A 16,161-nucleotide genomic window follows, 5' to 3' on the forward strand; every position below is an offset into this window, starting at 1 on the left:
AAACCTGGGAACTCCAGGCCAGTCAGCCTAACATCAGTAGTGGGGAAACTCCACAGCACGGAAACAGCTCTGGTCAAAGTCACTAATGACATTCGGAACATCTGTGATCAGGGCTCCCTCAGCCTCCTTGTCCTCCTCGACCTCTCTGCCGCCTTCGATACTGTCGACCACTCCATCCTCATACACCACCTCTCCTCTTTACTCCACCTTCGCGGACCTGCCCTTCCCTGGTTCAATTCCTATCTCTCCACTTTGTTGCCTCTAACGGTTTCTCCTCCAGCCCCCGCACTGTCACGTCTGGCGGCCCCCAGGGCTCTGTCCTTGTCTTCTCTTTAATATCTACATGCTCCCCCTTGGTGACATCATCCGCAGACATGGGGCAACTTCCATGTGTATGCGGATGACATCCAACTCTATCTTTCTGCCTCCACCCTCAACTCCAGATCCACTGCTGTCCTGACAGACTGTCTGTCGGACATCAAGTCCTGGATGAGGGCAAATTTCCTACAGTTGAATGTGAACAAGGCTGAGGCCCTCCTGATTGGCTCACGCCAGCGCCTCCGCACCTCAGGCTCTGGCAGCATCAACCTCCATGGTTGCCCACTACAACTCACCAACTCACCAGCCCGCCAGGAACATAGGTGTCTTTGTCGACCCTCAACTGTCTTTTCTCCCCCACATCCAAGCCATGACCCGCTCTGCCTTCCCTCAGCTCCATAACATCGCCCGACTCCGACACTACCTCACCCTCAGGCGCTGAAACTCTTGTTCATGTCTTCATCACCTCCAGCCTCGACTGTGCAAACTCCCTGCTTGTCGGCCTTCCCAACTCCTCCCTCCACAGCTGCAGATAATCCAGAACTAACTCTGCAGCCCGTGTCCTCTCCCGCACCAAACTCCGTGACCCCATCTCCCCCATTCTCGCCCGTCCATTGGCTCCCTATCCTTCAGAGGATCCAGTTCAAGATCCTGGTCCTCACCTACAAAGCCCTCCATGGCCTCACCCCACCCCACCTCTGCCACCTCCTAACCCCCTACCAACCCGCCCGCTCCCTCCCTCAGCCGGCTCCGGCTGCTCCACGTCCCCTGACCCACCCGCCCCACCATTGGTGGGAGAGCCTTCAGCCACTCTGCCCCCAACCTCTGGAATTCCATCCCCAATCACTCCGCCTCACCCCCTCCTCAGCCTCCTTCAAGTCCCGCCTCAAAACCCTCCTCTTCGACCATGTCGAAAACCATAACGAATCTTTATTAGATTGTTGTCATTCATACTGGAGATGACAATGGAATATTCTATGAGGTTCTAGATGCAATATTTTGTGAAATTAGTGTTTAAAATGTAAGAATTATTATTTTCTAAATGCAAACATTGTCCAATGTTTGTATGAGTTTTTGAGTTTAAGTCGTTTTTGACTTTGTGTGATACTTTTCTTTTATATGAAAATTAGTAAAAAGGCTCAATATTGTCAAAAGTGATCTCTAATCCTTCCCCCTGCACCCCCAAAGACATTAGTTTTAGCTATGGTATAGTTCCATGAACACCCAGCGCTTTCCGATTCCTCACTTGAGGCTATTAAATTGATGCTGGATATGTCTGCCTGTTTAGGTGGTCAGAGAAAGATCCCATGAAACTAATTCAAAAGGAGAATGGAGATTCTCCCAGTTTCCTGGCAAGCAATGCTCCAGGGATCGTTGACATGTTATTCAGCTAAATAGGGCATCACAACTGAAAATCGAATTCTGCTCTCCTTGGCATTCCTGTAGCTCAGTGGTTAGAGCACTCACCTCACAAGCGAGAGACCTGGGTTCAAATTCCCTGCAGGGTGAAAACTTGGGCAAGTTTCCTTACTCCACACGTCTGGTCATTTTCAATCCACAACTGTTTGTGGGACGCTGCTGTGCACAATTGGCTGCCGCGTTTCGCCCACAAATATACAGTCACTACACTTTACAGTCTATTCTGTGAAGCACTTTGAGATGTCTAGAAGACGTGAAAAGCACTATATCAAATGCAAGGATTATTATTATCATTATTATTATTATGTCATCGGTCACTCCTCTTCCCCTCCCTTATCCCGCCCTCGGGTCTGTAATGCTGTTCACTGTCCAGTGCCTTGGGACATCCTCCCGACGTGAAAGACGCTAAACAAATGTAATCTTGTTGTTGTAGTGGAGTGCCACAAGGATCAGTGCTTGGGCCTCAACTATTTACAATCTATATCAATGGTCTGGACGAGGACATAGAACTTAAAATATCTAAATTCGCAGCTGATACTAAGCTCGGTGGGAGAAATAAGCTCTGAGGATGACACAAAAGGATTGCAAAGGGATACAGATAGGCTAAGTGAGTGGGAAAGAAGGTGGCAGCTGGAGTATAACGTGGGGAAGTGTGAAGTTATTCACTTAGGTAGTAAAAATAGAAAAGCGGATTATTTCTAGAGGGGGAGAGATTAGATAGTGTTGGTGTTCAGAGGGATTTGGGTGTCCTTGTACACCAGTCATAAAAAGTTAGTTTGAAGGTACAGCAAGCAACTAGGAAGGCTAATGGCATGTTGGAGTCCTGTAGCTCAGTGGGTAGAGCACTCGCTTTGCAAGCGAGACATCTGGGTTCAATTCCCGGCAGGGAAACCTTGGGCAAGTTTCCTTACTCCACACAGAGCCTAATAATAATCCCTCCAAAACAAAACAATAATAAATTGGTCATTTTCAATCTACGACTGTTTGTGGGACATTGCTGTGCACAATTGGCTGCCGCGTTCGCCCACAAATATACAGTCAATTCACTTTACAGTATATTCTGTGAAGCGCTTTGGGACGTCGAGAAGACGTGAAAAGCGTTATATCTAATGCAAGGATTATTATTATTATTATGTTGGAGTTTATTGCAAAAGGTTTAGATTACAAGAGTAGTCTTGCTGCAGTTGTATAAGGCCCTGGTGAGATCGCACCTAGAATATTGTGTGCAGTTTTGGTCTCCTTATTTAAGAAAGGACATACTCTCCTTAGAGGGGGTGCAGCGTAGGTTCCCGAGGTTAGTTCCTGGGATGAGGGAGTTGACCTATGAGGATAGATTGAGTAAACTAGGCCTATATTCTCCAGAATATAGAAGAATTAGAGGTGATCTTATAGAAACCTATAAGATTCTTAAGGGTCTTGACAGGATAGATGCCGTGAGACTGTTTCCCCGGTTGGAGGATCTAAAACTAGGGCTCATAGTCTCAAGACAAAGGGTCAGCCTTTTCGAACTGAGTTGAGGAAACATTTCTTCACTCAGAGTAGTGAATTTGTGGAATTCTCTAACTCAGAAGCTGTAGATGCTCAGTCAGTCCTTGAACATATTCAAGACTGAGATTGATAGATTTCTAAAGGTTAGAGGGATTAAGGGATATGGGGATAAGACGGGCAGATGGAGTTAGGTTAGAAGATCAGCCATGATCTTATTGATAAAATAATAATAATCCCTGCATTTGATAGTGCTTTTCGCGTCTTCTCGACGTCTCAAAGCGCTTCACAGAATAGACTGTAAAGTGAATTGACTGTATATTTGTGGGCGAACGCGGCAGCCAATTGCGCACAGCAATGTCCCACAAACAGTCGTAGATTGAAAATGACCATTTATTATTGTTGTTTGAGGGATTATTATCCCCCGAAAAGCGATCGCCAATCAACTAACAACTGGGTTCCTATTAGTGTGTGGAGTAAGGAAACTTCCCCAAGGTTCAGCCCTGACCCGGGAATCAAACCCCAGGTCTCTCGCTCGCGAGGGGTCTGACCCCTGAGCCACAGGGGCTGTGGGGTCACATCGGGAGGACGTCCTGAGGCGCTGAACTGACAAGAGATTCGGACCCAAAATATTTAATATTTTAAATTAAGAATCTTAATCGGAACCAAATGATTTCACGGTTGGTTTATTTATAACAAACTGATTCAGGGCAAACCCCCCCCCGCCCCCCGGCCCCCGGCCCTCCCCGCCCCGGCCCTCCCCGCCCCGGCCCCCGCCCCCGGCCCTCCCCTCCCCCCGCCCCCCGGCCCCCCAGTCTGGTTGTGGGGCTGATCCTCCGGAACCTTTCTCCGCTGCTCAGTGTTTCCGGGCGGACCCTCCTGTGGCCGCACTTGGTTGGCAGCGCGCGCCCGGACCCGGTGCTGAGCCTCGGTCCGTTCCGGTGGATGTCGGTCCGGGGCGCGGAGATGGCGAGTTCTGGCTCCACGGCGGCCGCGGCGGGTCCTGGTCCGGGCCCCGGCCCCGAGAGGGACTCCCCCAGCCCGGGAGCGAGCGGGGGCGGCACCGGGGGCGAGAACAGGAGCCGCTGCACCGGGGAGGCCGGGGGGCAGGACAGCACGTTCGAGTGTAACATCTGCCTGGACACGGCCAAGGACGCCGTCATCAGCCTGTGCGGCCATCTCTTCTGGTGAGGGGGAGGGGCTGGAGTGAGGGGAGGGGCCTGGACTGTGGGGGGGGGGGTCGAGGGTGCGGGGAAGAAAGGGCGAGAGAGGGCTGTGGGGGGGCAGGTGAGAGAGGGTGGGGGGGCAGGTGAGAGAGGGTGGGGGGGCAGGTGAGAGAGGGTGGGGGGGCCGGTGAGAGAGGGGGGGGGGCAGGTGAGAGAGGGTGGGGGGGCAGGTGAGAGAGGGTGGGGGGGGGCAGGTGAGAGAGGGTGGGGGGGGCAGGTGAGAGGGGGGGGGGCAGGTGAGAGGGTGGGGGGGCAGGTGAGAGGGTGGGGGGGGCAGGTGAGAGGGGGGGGTGGAGCAGGTGAGAGGGCTGTGGTGTGGGGGTGGAGCAGGTGAGAGGGCTGTGGGGGTTATGGAACTGGTCGTTTTTTTTTAACCAAACAACTGTTATTTTATATTTTAAAACAATTGACTCTTTTTTTCCATATTTGTCCTCGCCTGGTTACCCTGAATGTCTTCAGTTGGCCCTGTTTACATCAGGTAAGTGTGAGAGAGAGTTCTGGGCTATCATTAACTGAAGCTTAACAATTATGGGACAGTATCCCATGCTATATCCACTGAGTTGGGTTTCATGTTCACCTTCTGTGCTCATCGTTTGGGAAGGGACTTATTTTTGGTCTAACTGATGTTCTCGGCATCAGACAAACAAAGTACCAATCGCAATCATCTTAGAACCACAACATTGATTTTCTAATCAATTTCAAATGCCTTTGATCAACAAATGGCATTCGATTTGAAAAGTGACACATGAGGAAACCCATCACGTTGCTTAAGAATATCCAAACCAAGCTGAGAATTCCATGCATCCCACCTGCACACGGAAATCCCAGAGATAGATAGTTGGAATTGAATGCTCACTCTCACCTAATTCTGGAATATATTAGGTGCAGTTTTGCGAGAGCCAACACTTGGGGAGAGCCCAGAGTGTGCATTTAGGATAACTGCTGGACTCTAACCAGCTAAACCCACACAGCTTGCCATTGATATTGCTGTTCCGCAAGCTTTCCTGCTGGTTTGTCCAGCTAGGACCACTCTACCCATTAGGGCTTTGGCTGCAGGGTTACCAAGAGCTGAGTGGGAGGATTCCCTGCCCCCAGTGACTGGTCAGCCCTTCCAGGTCCTCCAAATGAACCAGGCTGTCATTAGTGTATTCTAGTAAATTCTGATATGATGCATCTCTTGAATTAGAATTATTTTTGTACTTTTAAAGGTTTTGCTTTGGAATTTCAGGTGAGATTCATGTAAACTGATGTGTTGTGTTTTGGTGTGTGCATGTGGCAGTGGTTAGAGACAAGACCCAACAGACAAGTTTGCCCTGTTTGCAAAGCTGGGATTAGTCGAGACAAGGTTATTCCACTTTACGGAAGAGGCAGCACCAGCCAGCAAGATCCCAGGTGAGGAAAGCAGGAAGATCTTTGATTTGTTTTGTACCACGTGATGATGTTATCACTATGACCTGTAAATAAAGCCACCCTTCAGCAGAATCAAGATTTTGGACTATAATGAGTCCATGATGAGAGCTGCCAAATCATCTTCCAACTGAAAGAGATTTTCAGACTTAATTTTTTGAATGGGATCAAAACTGTGCATTTCATTAATGTAATGAAATTCTAATGCAATTCCAACACAAGCTTTCACATATAAAACATTAAATAAGAGCTTGTTTTTATTTGGTTTGTATTTAGTTTGGGTTATAATACTCCTTAACTTTGAGATAGCACCTTTTACCAGAGGAGAAAGTCTCAAAGTGTTTACATGATTTGCTGTAAAGTGTAGTTACTGCATTTTTTATAGTCATGCTTGAATCATTAGCTTATTTTCTCTTTAAAATGCTGACTGACCTGCTGTGAATTTCCAATATGTCTATTTGTATTACTGAATTCTAGTAATACAAACTGATATAATGGAAATCCACATCATTGCTATGCTTTTTTTTTTACTAACTATCATTAATTATTCAGAGAAAAAACTCCACCAAGACCCCAGGGACAAAGACCAGAACCGGAAAGCAGAGGGGTGAGTTTTAAGATAATTCAAGAATTGATAAAATATCGGATTGCTGTCTCAAAAAGGTGATTATGTGAATGTATTGTATAGGTGAGGCTAATTTATACATAAATTCTGCCTTTTTAGGATTTTTTTGTGACTTCCAATGATCATTAGAGTCATGTAGCTTGGTGGTTAGAGCAGTTGCCTCACAAGCAAGAGACCCTAGGTTTGATTTCTGGCCGGGCAAAACCTTGGGCAAGTTTCCTTACTACACACACCTGATAATAATCACTCAAGAAAAGAAATTGATCCCTTCAATCCATGACTGTTTGTGGGACGTTGCTGTACGCAATTGGCTGCCGCATTTCACCCACAAATATACAGTCACTTTATTCACATATTCACTTTACAGTCTATTCTGTGAAGCGCTTTGAGACATCTAGAAGACGTGAAAAGCACTATATCAAATGCAAGGATTATTATTATTTTATCATTCAGATGTTTGGTAATGTTTTTTTTTCATGATTGAAATATTTCTCGCAATTCCTAGTATTGTATTTGCCTAATATCATAAAATCATAGAATTCTACAGCACAAAAGGAGGCCATTTGGCCCATCGTGCCTGTGCCAGCTTTGAAAAGAGCTATCCAATCAGTCCCACTTCCCTGCTCTTTCCCCATTGCCTTGCAGTTTTTTTCTTTTCAAATATATATCCAATTCCTTTTGAAAGTTGTTGTTGAATCTGTTTCCACCACGCTTTCAGGCCGTGCATTCCAGACCGTAAGAACTCACTGCGTAAATAAATTCTTGTCTCTCTGGTTCTTTTGCCAATTATTTTAAATCTAGAGCAGGGAGTTAGCACAGTCAAGCCTGGACATGATGATAGCATGGATGAGTGCCTCGGCGGCCTGAGTGGTGGAGGAGGGCAATGTTGCAGAGATGGGGGAAAGCAGAACGAATAATGTAACAGATTTGGGATTTAAAAGACAGTTGAGGGTCGAACAAGGCGCCAAGGCTCCAGACTGGCTCAGTGGGTTGGAGTGTCTCAGTGATGCTGTCAATGCCTGAGGTGACGAGGTGCTGAGGGGAGACAACCAGGAGAGCCTCTGTCTTGTTGACGTTGAACTATAGAACGTTAACTCTCATCCAGGACGTGATGCCTGACAGACAGTCAGTCAGGACAGCAGTAGTCCTGGAGGTGAGGATGGAGACAGAGAGATAGTTAACTCGTAACTCCACTCCCGTATATCACTCTCGCACTTGCAGGTTGCATTGAATTGCAAGAAACGTAGTCTTGATCCGTCGACACATGCCCAGAAGAACTTGATTTCCTGAGTTTCAATGCGATTCTAATGCTTGCCAATACATTCACCTGCGGTGATGGGTCAAAATGCATTGAATTGCAGGAAATATAGTGTTGACCCGTCACCGCATGCGCACTTACCAGCTGCATTAAGTTACCCATGCACTGTGTAGATTATTAATTAATTTGGATTTTCTACGATTTATACAACTTGCCTGGAACTCGAGCTTCACGTAAGTCATGTTAAATGTTATGGTCCCGACTGATACAACTTCTGTGAGCTTTAGTGCACTAGGAATTCACAGGATTTACCTTCAATAATGTATTGTACAAGACAAGAAGTGGAATATTTTGTAACAGTGTTTATCTCACTAACCTCTAACCTAACTTTGGAATTCAAGAGCAGCCATAAGAAAGTTTCATCTGAAGAATTTATGGAAAATCCTCAGTGACATGAAGATCTATAGTTGAGTCACTAATTCTAATCCTTGTTTTAGATGACTTATAATAATGTTGCCATATTTGACTTATTTCCCAGGGCTTTCAAGGTTTTGGATTTGGAGATGGAGGATTCCAGATGTCATTTGGTATTGGAGCATTTCCATTTGGAATTTTTGCTACAGCTTTCAACATTAATGATGGCCGACCACCTCCAGGTAAACTGACTGACATGTCGTTTCTAGCTTCCCAATATTGCCAGGTTCAGTTTCTGGCCCAAGATTTGATCTACTTTGTTCTGCTTGGTGAGTTGGTTGTTGCATCTGTTCTATGTGGGGGAGATAGCCAGCGAATGTTCCCCGCAGGGAGAGTAAGACTAAAGATGAGCCTTGGGACCACCATTTCACACTACAGGTAAAATAGTTTAGAACAGCAATATACTGTTGGAGTCCTGTAGCTCAGTGGTGAGAGCACTCGCCTTGCAAGCGAGACACCTGGGTTCAATTCCAGGCAGGGAAAGCTTGGGCAAGTTTCCTAACTCTACACCCCCAATAATAATCCCTCTAAAAACAAAACAATAAACAATAATAAACAAATGCAAGGATTATTATTATTAAATTGGTCATTTTCAATCCACGACTGTTTGTGGGACACTGCTGTGCGCAATTGGCTGCCATGTTTCGCCTACAAATATACAGTCAATTCACTTTACAGTCTATTCTGTGAAGCGCTTTGAGACGTCGAGAAGATGTGAAAAGTGCTATATCAAATGCAAGGATTATTATTACTGCACCACAGTTTGAAGGCACTTATTGTAAAATTGAGACGATCTGTTCCGCTGGCTCTGCTGCTGCCTCCTCTCCCTCTGGCCTCCTCCCACAGTTTCGGCCCAGTCTCAACTTCATCCCTCTTCTCCCTCATATGAGACCCACCACACGCTCCTTCGACCCAATCCCCATCCCATTCCTGGCCTCCCAGGTCCACTTCCTTGCCCCCCATTAACAACATTGTAAACCTCTCCTTGTCCACTGACACAGCTGCGACCCCTTTCAAAACAGTTGCCATCACCCTCTACTTGAAAAATCTTGCTTTGACCCATCCTTGTTCCCTAACTACCGTCCCATTTCCAACATGCTGTTCTTGTCAAAGGTATTTAAACAGGGTTTGTTGTTTCCAAGATTTGTTCTTTTTCCCTCATTAACTGATCAACCCCACTCTCTCCCCATAGCCCTGATCAACCCCCTCCCCCGCTCTCTCCCCAAAGCCCTGATCAACCCCCTCCCCCGCTCTCTCCCCATAGCCCTGATCAACCCCAATCCTGCGCTCTCTCCCCATAGCCCTGATCAACCCCACTCCCCCGCTCTCTCCCCATAGCCCTGATCAATCCCACTCCCCCACGCTCTCCCCATATCCCTGATCAACCCCACTCCCCCGCTCTCTCCCCATAGCCCTGATCAATCCCACTCCCCCGCGCTCTCCCCATAGCCCTGATCAACCCCACTCCCCCGCGCTCTCCCCATAGCCCTGATCAACCCCACTCCCCCGCTCTCTCCCCATAGCCCTGATCAACCCCACTCCCCCGCTCTCTCTCCATAGCCCTGATCAACCCCACTGCCCCGCACTCTCCCCATAGCCCTGATCAACCCCGCTCTCTCCCCATAGCCCTGATCAACCCCACTCCCCCGCTCTCTCCCCATAGCCCTGATCAACCCCACTCCCCCGCACTCTCCCCATAGCCCTGATCAACCCCACTCCCCCGCTCTCTCTCCATAGCCCTGATCAACCCCACTGCCCCGCACTCTCCCCATAGCCCTGCAAACTTGTCCTCCCCAAATAATTATCCGCTTCTCTCTTAAAAGTTGTTATTGAATCGAAAACTTCTATTAAGTCTCCTCTTAACCTTCTCTGCTCCAAGGAGAATAATTCTCGCTTCTCTGCCTCTCCTGATAACTGAAGTCCCTCATTCCTGGTACCATTCTGGTCAGTCTCCTCTGCACTCTCTCCAATACCTTGACATCCTTCCTAAAGTGTGGGGCCCAGAACTGAACACAGTCTCTCGCTGAGGCCTAACCAGTGTTTTATATAAAGGTTCATCATAACTTCCTGACTTGTGTATTCTATGCCCCTATTTATAAAGCCTAGTATCCCATATGCTTTTTTACCAGCTTTATTTACCTGTCCGGCCACCTTCAAAGATTTACTTATATGAACCACCAGGTCTCTCTGTTCCTTCGCCCCCTTTATGATTGTATCATCAGTTTATATTGCCACTTGCGGTGTTCTCAGGCCTCTGTCCTCTACTTTTTAGTATTTACATGCTCATGCTTTGCCATGTCAACTGCAGATATGGGGTTAAATTCCACATGTATAGGGAAGACACCCACCTCTATCTCTGCCTTCATTCTCGATTCCAGGACCACTGCTTTCTGACCGATTGCCTGTTAGATATCAAGTCAACAACAACTTGGATTTATATAGTGCCCTCCACGCCGGACGGCGTCTCAGAGCGCTTCACAGTAACAGGTCCCGGGGCCGAGCCAGGGGGAGGGGGAGGAAGATGACCAAAGGCGCAGTCGAAAAGAAAGGTCTTCAGCAGAGAGTCCTAGATGGGAGCTAACATTCTAAAGTTGAACATCAACAAGACCGAGGCTTTCCTGCTTTCCTTCTTGTAATAAGTCAGTTTTTACTCTATGCCATTTTCCTTCATGGCCTTAAGAGCCTTTTTTTCCTCTTTGAGTTGCTTTTTGACCCCGTCCAACCAGGGAGGAGAGCCTTTAAACTTGGTATCTTTACTATACAAGGGTACACATTGGTCCATTGCATTCCGAATCACTTCCTTGACCGTGAATGAGCTCCATAGTTCCTCTGCTCCCTGAGCCATGATTAAACCTGCCAGGCCCACTCTGACAAGACTTCTCACCACAAATGCTTATAGCATCTAAATACTTGGCAGAGCTTGTGTGGAACCTCGTGTTTGACTCTCCGCTGTGCTTTAAACCTCACTCTGACCCACTCAGCTTTCCCCACCTCTTTACCATTGCCCACCTCCACCACTGTCTCTCTCCTCCAGCCACTGTCTCTCTCCTCCAGCTAATCCACAGATACGTTATGTCCAGGTTAGATTACACCAATTCTGATCACTGGACTACCCGCCTCTTCTTCAAGCTCCACACTGTCCAGAACTCTGCAGTTTGTGTCCTTTCCTGTACTCCATCGGCCCATTACCTCAATTCTCTCCCATCTCCACTGGTTCCCATCCCCTAGGTAAAGATCCGTGTTCTAAACTATAAATCTCTCCATGGTCTGGCCCCTCTGTAACCTCCTCAAACCTTACCAACCTGGCCGCTCCCTCCACTCAGTCTGCTTCATATCCCCTGCCCCACCATCAGTGGTCGGGCTTTGAGTATCTGCCCCCACCAACTGGAACTTCATCCTCAACTTGTTTCTTCCCTTGCCTCTCTTCAGGGTCTGCCTCAAGACCTTCCTCTTTGACTGTGCTTTTTGGCCATCTTTCCCCCTCAATCCAGCTACAAACCCCAGTTTGGGTGCAAACCCTGGACTCTTCAGCACCTTCCAATGTCCTACTGAAATGAAAGGCTCTGTATAAGTGTAACTGGTATTGGTATTCCTTAGTTCATGAGGAGTACGAAGAACAGACCGTGCTTCCTTATAGGGAGAAGAGCTGCTTTCACATAAGCTCATGGGATTCGTAGAGTCATGTAGCATTTCTTCACTCAGCCTTTTAGCTGCACAAGATTCACGTTCCACAGAGAACTGGATAAGGGAGAGAGGGAACAGGATATAGAGAGAAATGTACAGTTACAGGTATGACTGTTAGTATTTACTGTATATTGTAAGTCCATTGCATTTTGAATGTCAGGATGTGTCATCAGTTTGTGAGCACTTAAAAATCAATGTGTTGCCCAACAGTGATTTTTAAAAGTAGGTGAATTGTGTTCTGATACATAATGGCTTAAATAAACATTCCATGTAAATCCAGATGATGCATTTTGAAATTTATAGACTTGTTTCAATAAAGTACATTTAAAATGTTTCTTACTGATGGTTACTTTTTTTGTTTCTTGTGTTTTTTCAAACTGAAGCAGCACCAGGAACACCCCAGTACATGGATGAACAGTTCCTGTCTCGGCTCTTCCTATTTGTGGCCCTTGTGATCATGTTCTGGCTGCTCATTGCATAAGGACTATTGATAGAATGCCATTGACTGTGATGGGTAGTGTTGGAGTAGCAGGTGGCTGATGAACTTTGCTAGTGAAAGTGGAACTCTTCCAGTTTATCCACGTTTTTTCTATCTTGTGTAGACTTTACTTGCAAAATTTTATTGAGCAACTGTATAAATATCATTAATCTGTCTTTCTCAACATTTATCTGTGAAAGCAATATATACAGGCACCTTGCAAACACAACTGAAATAACATTTCCTCTTTTTCAACAATAATTCAGGATCGATGGCTTCTTTTTTTTCTGATTGGAAATTATTGATCTGTATGTGAATAGAGAGAAATTCAGAGCATTACCAAATGATTAAGTGTGGCTCGTCACTAAGCAGGAGAGTCCTTTGTATTTTGTTTCTTCTGGGATGGGGGGGGAGGGGAGCAATCACTCAATTGAACCACCATGTGGTGAAGGGAGGGTGATAGAGTCCAATTTTAACAATACTGTGTTTTGTAAAAATAGCTGCATTATCAATTCTGATTAAAAAGGTAAATCAAGAATAAAATAGTCCTAATAAGTCCTTCACCTATAGTCTTGAGGATGTGTTTAATGTCTACTGTAAAGTGATGGGACTGTATTTTAACATTAAAGAAGATACTATTTGAAAAGAAGAATATCGTGGTGATCTGCCAACAATTCTCCCAAATAAAAATTGGTTATTCACTTTGACTCTTTGTGGGACACTACCGTGCACAACATTGGCTGCAAAAAACACAAGGTCTCCCCCTTTACAGTATATCATGTGAAGCACTTTGGGATGGCCTCCCAATGTGAAAGGTGCTATACCAAATGTAAGGATTATTATTTTGTGGGCTAATTATTTGTGTTCATGAATAATGTCACCACTTCTTTTTGTAGAGGACTTCTGGTCAACGCTATTGAGTTTGCCCACAGATAAAATTGGTCATTCACATGATATTTGTGGGAATTTGTTGTACACTAATTGGCTGCCACATTGGTCTACAAATACAGTCACTACACTTTACACTAAATCCTGCACAGTGATTTGAGATATCCTCCTAACACGAAAGTATTATTATCAAATGCATGCAAATGATATTATCATCTTTATTAGTAATCATAGTATGGCATTTCTTAAACAAGAAGCACTGGCTCAGAATCAGTCAGGTACTATGTTGTCAAGATTAAATGAATGCCTCTAAGCAATTTTCTGTTGTTTCAATGTAATGATTTGGAGTCCTGTAGCTCAGCGATTAGAGCACTCGCTTCGTAAGCGAGAGACCTGGGTTTGAATCCCGGCAGGGCGAAATGTTGTGTAAGTTTCCTTATTCCACACGCCACTGTTTACCGAGCAGTAAGCAGGAACCTGGTTATTAGCTAATTGCTGGATCGCTTTTACGGGGGAAATAATTCCTTTAAGAAATTATAACAATAATAAATTGGTCATTTTCAATCCGTGACTGTGGGACGCTGCTGTGCGCAATTGGTCGCTGCGTTTCGCCCACAAATGTAGGGTCAATTCACTTTACAGTATATCCTGTGAAGCGCTTTGAAACGTCTAGAAGATGTGAAAAGCGCTATATCAAATGCGCGGATTATTATTTGACATTTGGTTAACATTACAAGTGCTCTCCAAAACTTCCTCATTGGTGCATAGCTTCAATGCAGAACTGAACATAACTTAAGAACATAGGAAGGTAGAATAATTAAATGCTGCAGTCAGTTGCATGATATCAATTCTGTGTTGATGCAATCTGTTACTTGTGTTGCATTGATCCAATTGTCTGCCTCCATGCTGCTCATAATATACATTTCTTTCCCTACCTCCTTAGCCTGCAACAAATGTGAGATTTTCAATGAAACTATTTTCTCTTGTTTATCTTTTATTTAGTGTTGATCTATTTGATCTGTTGACTAAACAAGTTCCTGTTCAATGGAGCATGGTTTGCACATCACTGTGATCCAACCCCAGCATTGCTCCATTCAACAGATCTTAGTCAACGGAACAAGAAATAAGTACTGTGATACTTGGTCTAACTACAAAGAGGTAGTCATCTTGTGACTATCAGTAGAACCATAAATTTAACTCGTTAACCTCTGGGGCCTTTGCAGCTTCCATAAGGGATGGAGCGGACTTCACTTACATTTGGTAATTATTGCGTGGATTCACTGGTTTACTAAGCCACAACAAATTCAAGCAAACATAATGTTGAATGACTGTATATTAATTAGTAGACATCCCAATAGCTTTCCTATTGCCAACATTTTCAATAATTAGGACTAGAAAGTGTTTCATATTTTTTCAATAACCTGTTTAAACCTTTCCGAAGCATCAAACTAACCATCCAGCGCCATGACCACTACCATCTGAAAATCATACAGGGGGATGCTGTTATCTATCTCTAATTTGCCATTCGATATAGGAAAATGTTATTGTGTAAGGGTATTTAAGTAGTATATCAGTATTTTATTATATTTGTCTACATTTATGCACAGAATAATCTCCCACCTCCCCCTTTGAAAGGTGGTTTCAGTTGATTTTATTGGATGAAAATTTAAATGATTTTTTTCTTTCAAAGGCTTCTACTGATAAATAGTAAACATGCCATTTGTCATCTGTGTATGTGAGCTTCCATCTCAAAGCCCTTACCCAAACCGTTGTAAGCTGTTAAAATCCACCCTCGACATGTGCTGCATTTGTAGTTACCTGGTTAATAATTTAAATTAATTTGTTCGTAGTGTATCTCCAATTCATTTTTAAAGTCCAGTTTCTGTTTTGTTAGCCAGTGTGAAGTTTGTGCCTAATTTATATTAGATTTATATTAGATGTGTTTTAACAAACTCCAGGGTCTTAGGAAATGGGTGTCTAGGTGTTGAAAAGCAATCTGCCTGGAGTCATCACTGAATATGGGGTAGAACTGCGATTCAGTCAGTAGTTTCTGCATCTGAGTGTCGTTTTTCAAGACTGAAAGAATCTAATTAACAACTGAGTGCCAGATAAGCCAGCCTTCTGCCAATGTTGGGCTCATGCAATTCTTTCATGTGCCAGTTTTACTATTTCTAGATTTGAGCAACTGTTTGATGGGATAACTATTGTGCAAATAACTGTCTGTGTCAATGTTAATTTACAGTGTTTACCTGTTGGTGGAAACAATTTATTGTAATAATTAGGACAATACCAGATGTAAGTAAAAGAAAAGATTTGAATTTATTGGGACAAAGAACTACAAGCTTTTTGTTTATTTTTGAGCAAGTTTCGGGCCTGGCTCTCATCCTTTGTTGTTTATTTTAGTGTAAATTGGTGCGCAAAATGTTTAGAGATAAACTGGTTCCTTACATGAATAAATTGGATGCAAATTTTTAGTACATTTATGAATTAAACCATTTACTTCACAACCTACTTCTACTTTTATTGCTTTTTATTTTTTTAAATATTGCATGACTGGAAACTATTACTGTGAATAGGATTCAAATTGTTCAAAACGTCTCTAATAAATATGCATTGTAAATCACAAGTTTATTTATGCGGTGACGAGCCACCTGGTAGTTTGTTTCAATGCTTTGCAATAACACAAATTTCTTTAATCTTTAATCTGTAGTTTATTGTTATTCAGTTGTATTGCTTTGTCATCTAATGTCAAAACGAGTTTTAAAATCTGTACATATAGAAATAAATTTATTCTACATCATCCTTTGAGTCAATCTTGCACTTTAGTGGGGGTTGAACCTTTTCGGGTGCAGTCAGGTGACACATGCAGAAACCCATCACCGAGCGTACGAGTATCCAA

General features: G+C 44.6%; 1 protein-coding gene and 1 non-coding gene across 3 annotated transcripts; both read left to right on the plus strand.

The window, feature by feature from the left end:
* Positions 1 to 4,133: 4,133 nt before the first annotated feature.
* rnf185 (ring finger protein 185) lies at positions 4,134 to 12,912 on the plus strand. 2 transcript variants are annotated; one of them, XM_042337770.1, is made up of 6 exons: positions 4,134 to 4,409; positions 4,908 to 4,926; positions 5,728 to 5,840; positions 6,408 to 6,462; positions 8,277 to 8,394; positions 12,280 to 12,912. In XM_042337770.1, the coding sequence occupies exons 1-6, from the start codon at positions 4,168 to 4,170 to the stop codon at positions 12,375 to 12,377; spliced, it is 645 nt and encodes a 214-aa protein (XP_042193704.1). In that variant the 5' UTR covers positions 4,134 to 4,167; the 3' UTR covers positions 12,378 to 12,912. The 2 variants fall into 2 exon arrangements, with proteins under 2 accessions (XP_042193704.1, XP_042193705.1); XM_042337771.1 differs by having other exon boundaries at positions 12,283 to 12,912.
* A 696-nt stretch (positions 12,913 to 13,608) lies between these two features.
* trnat-cgu lies at positions 13,609 to 13,680 on the plus strand. Its single transcript has one exon. It is a non-coding gene; the product is annotated as a tRNA-Thr (tRNA).
* The last annotated feature ends 2,481 nt before the right edge of the window (positions 13,681 to 16,161 follow it).

This window comes from Callorhinchus milii, unplaced genomic scaffold (assembly GCF_018977255.1).
Source record: "Callorhinchus milii isolate IMCB2004 unplaced genomic scaffold, IMCB_Cmil_1.0 Scaffold8, whole genome shotgun sequence".
In the NCBI taxonomy this organism is placed as follows: domain Eukaryota; kingdom Metazoa; phylum Chordata; class Chondrichthyes; order Chimaeriformes; family Callorhinchidae; genus Callorhinchus; species Callorhinchus milii.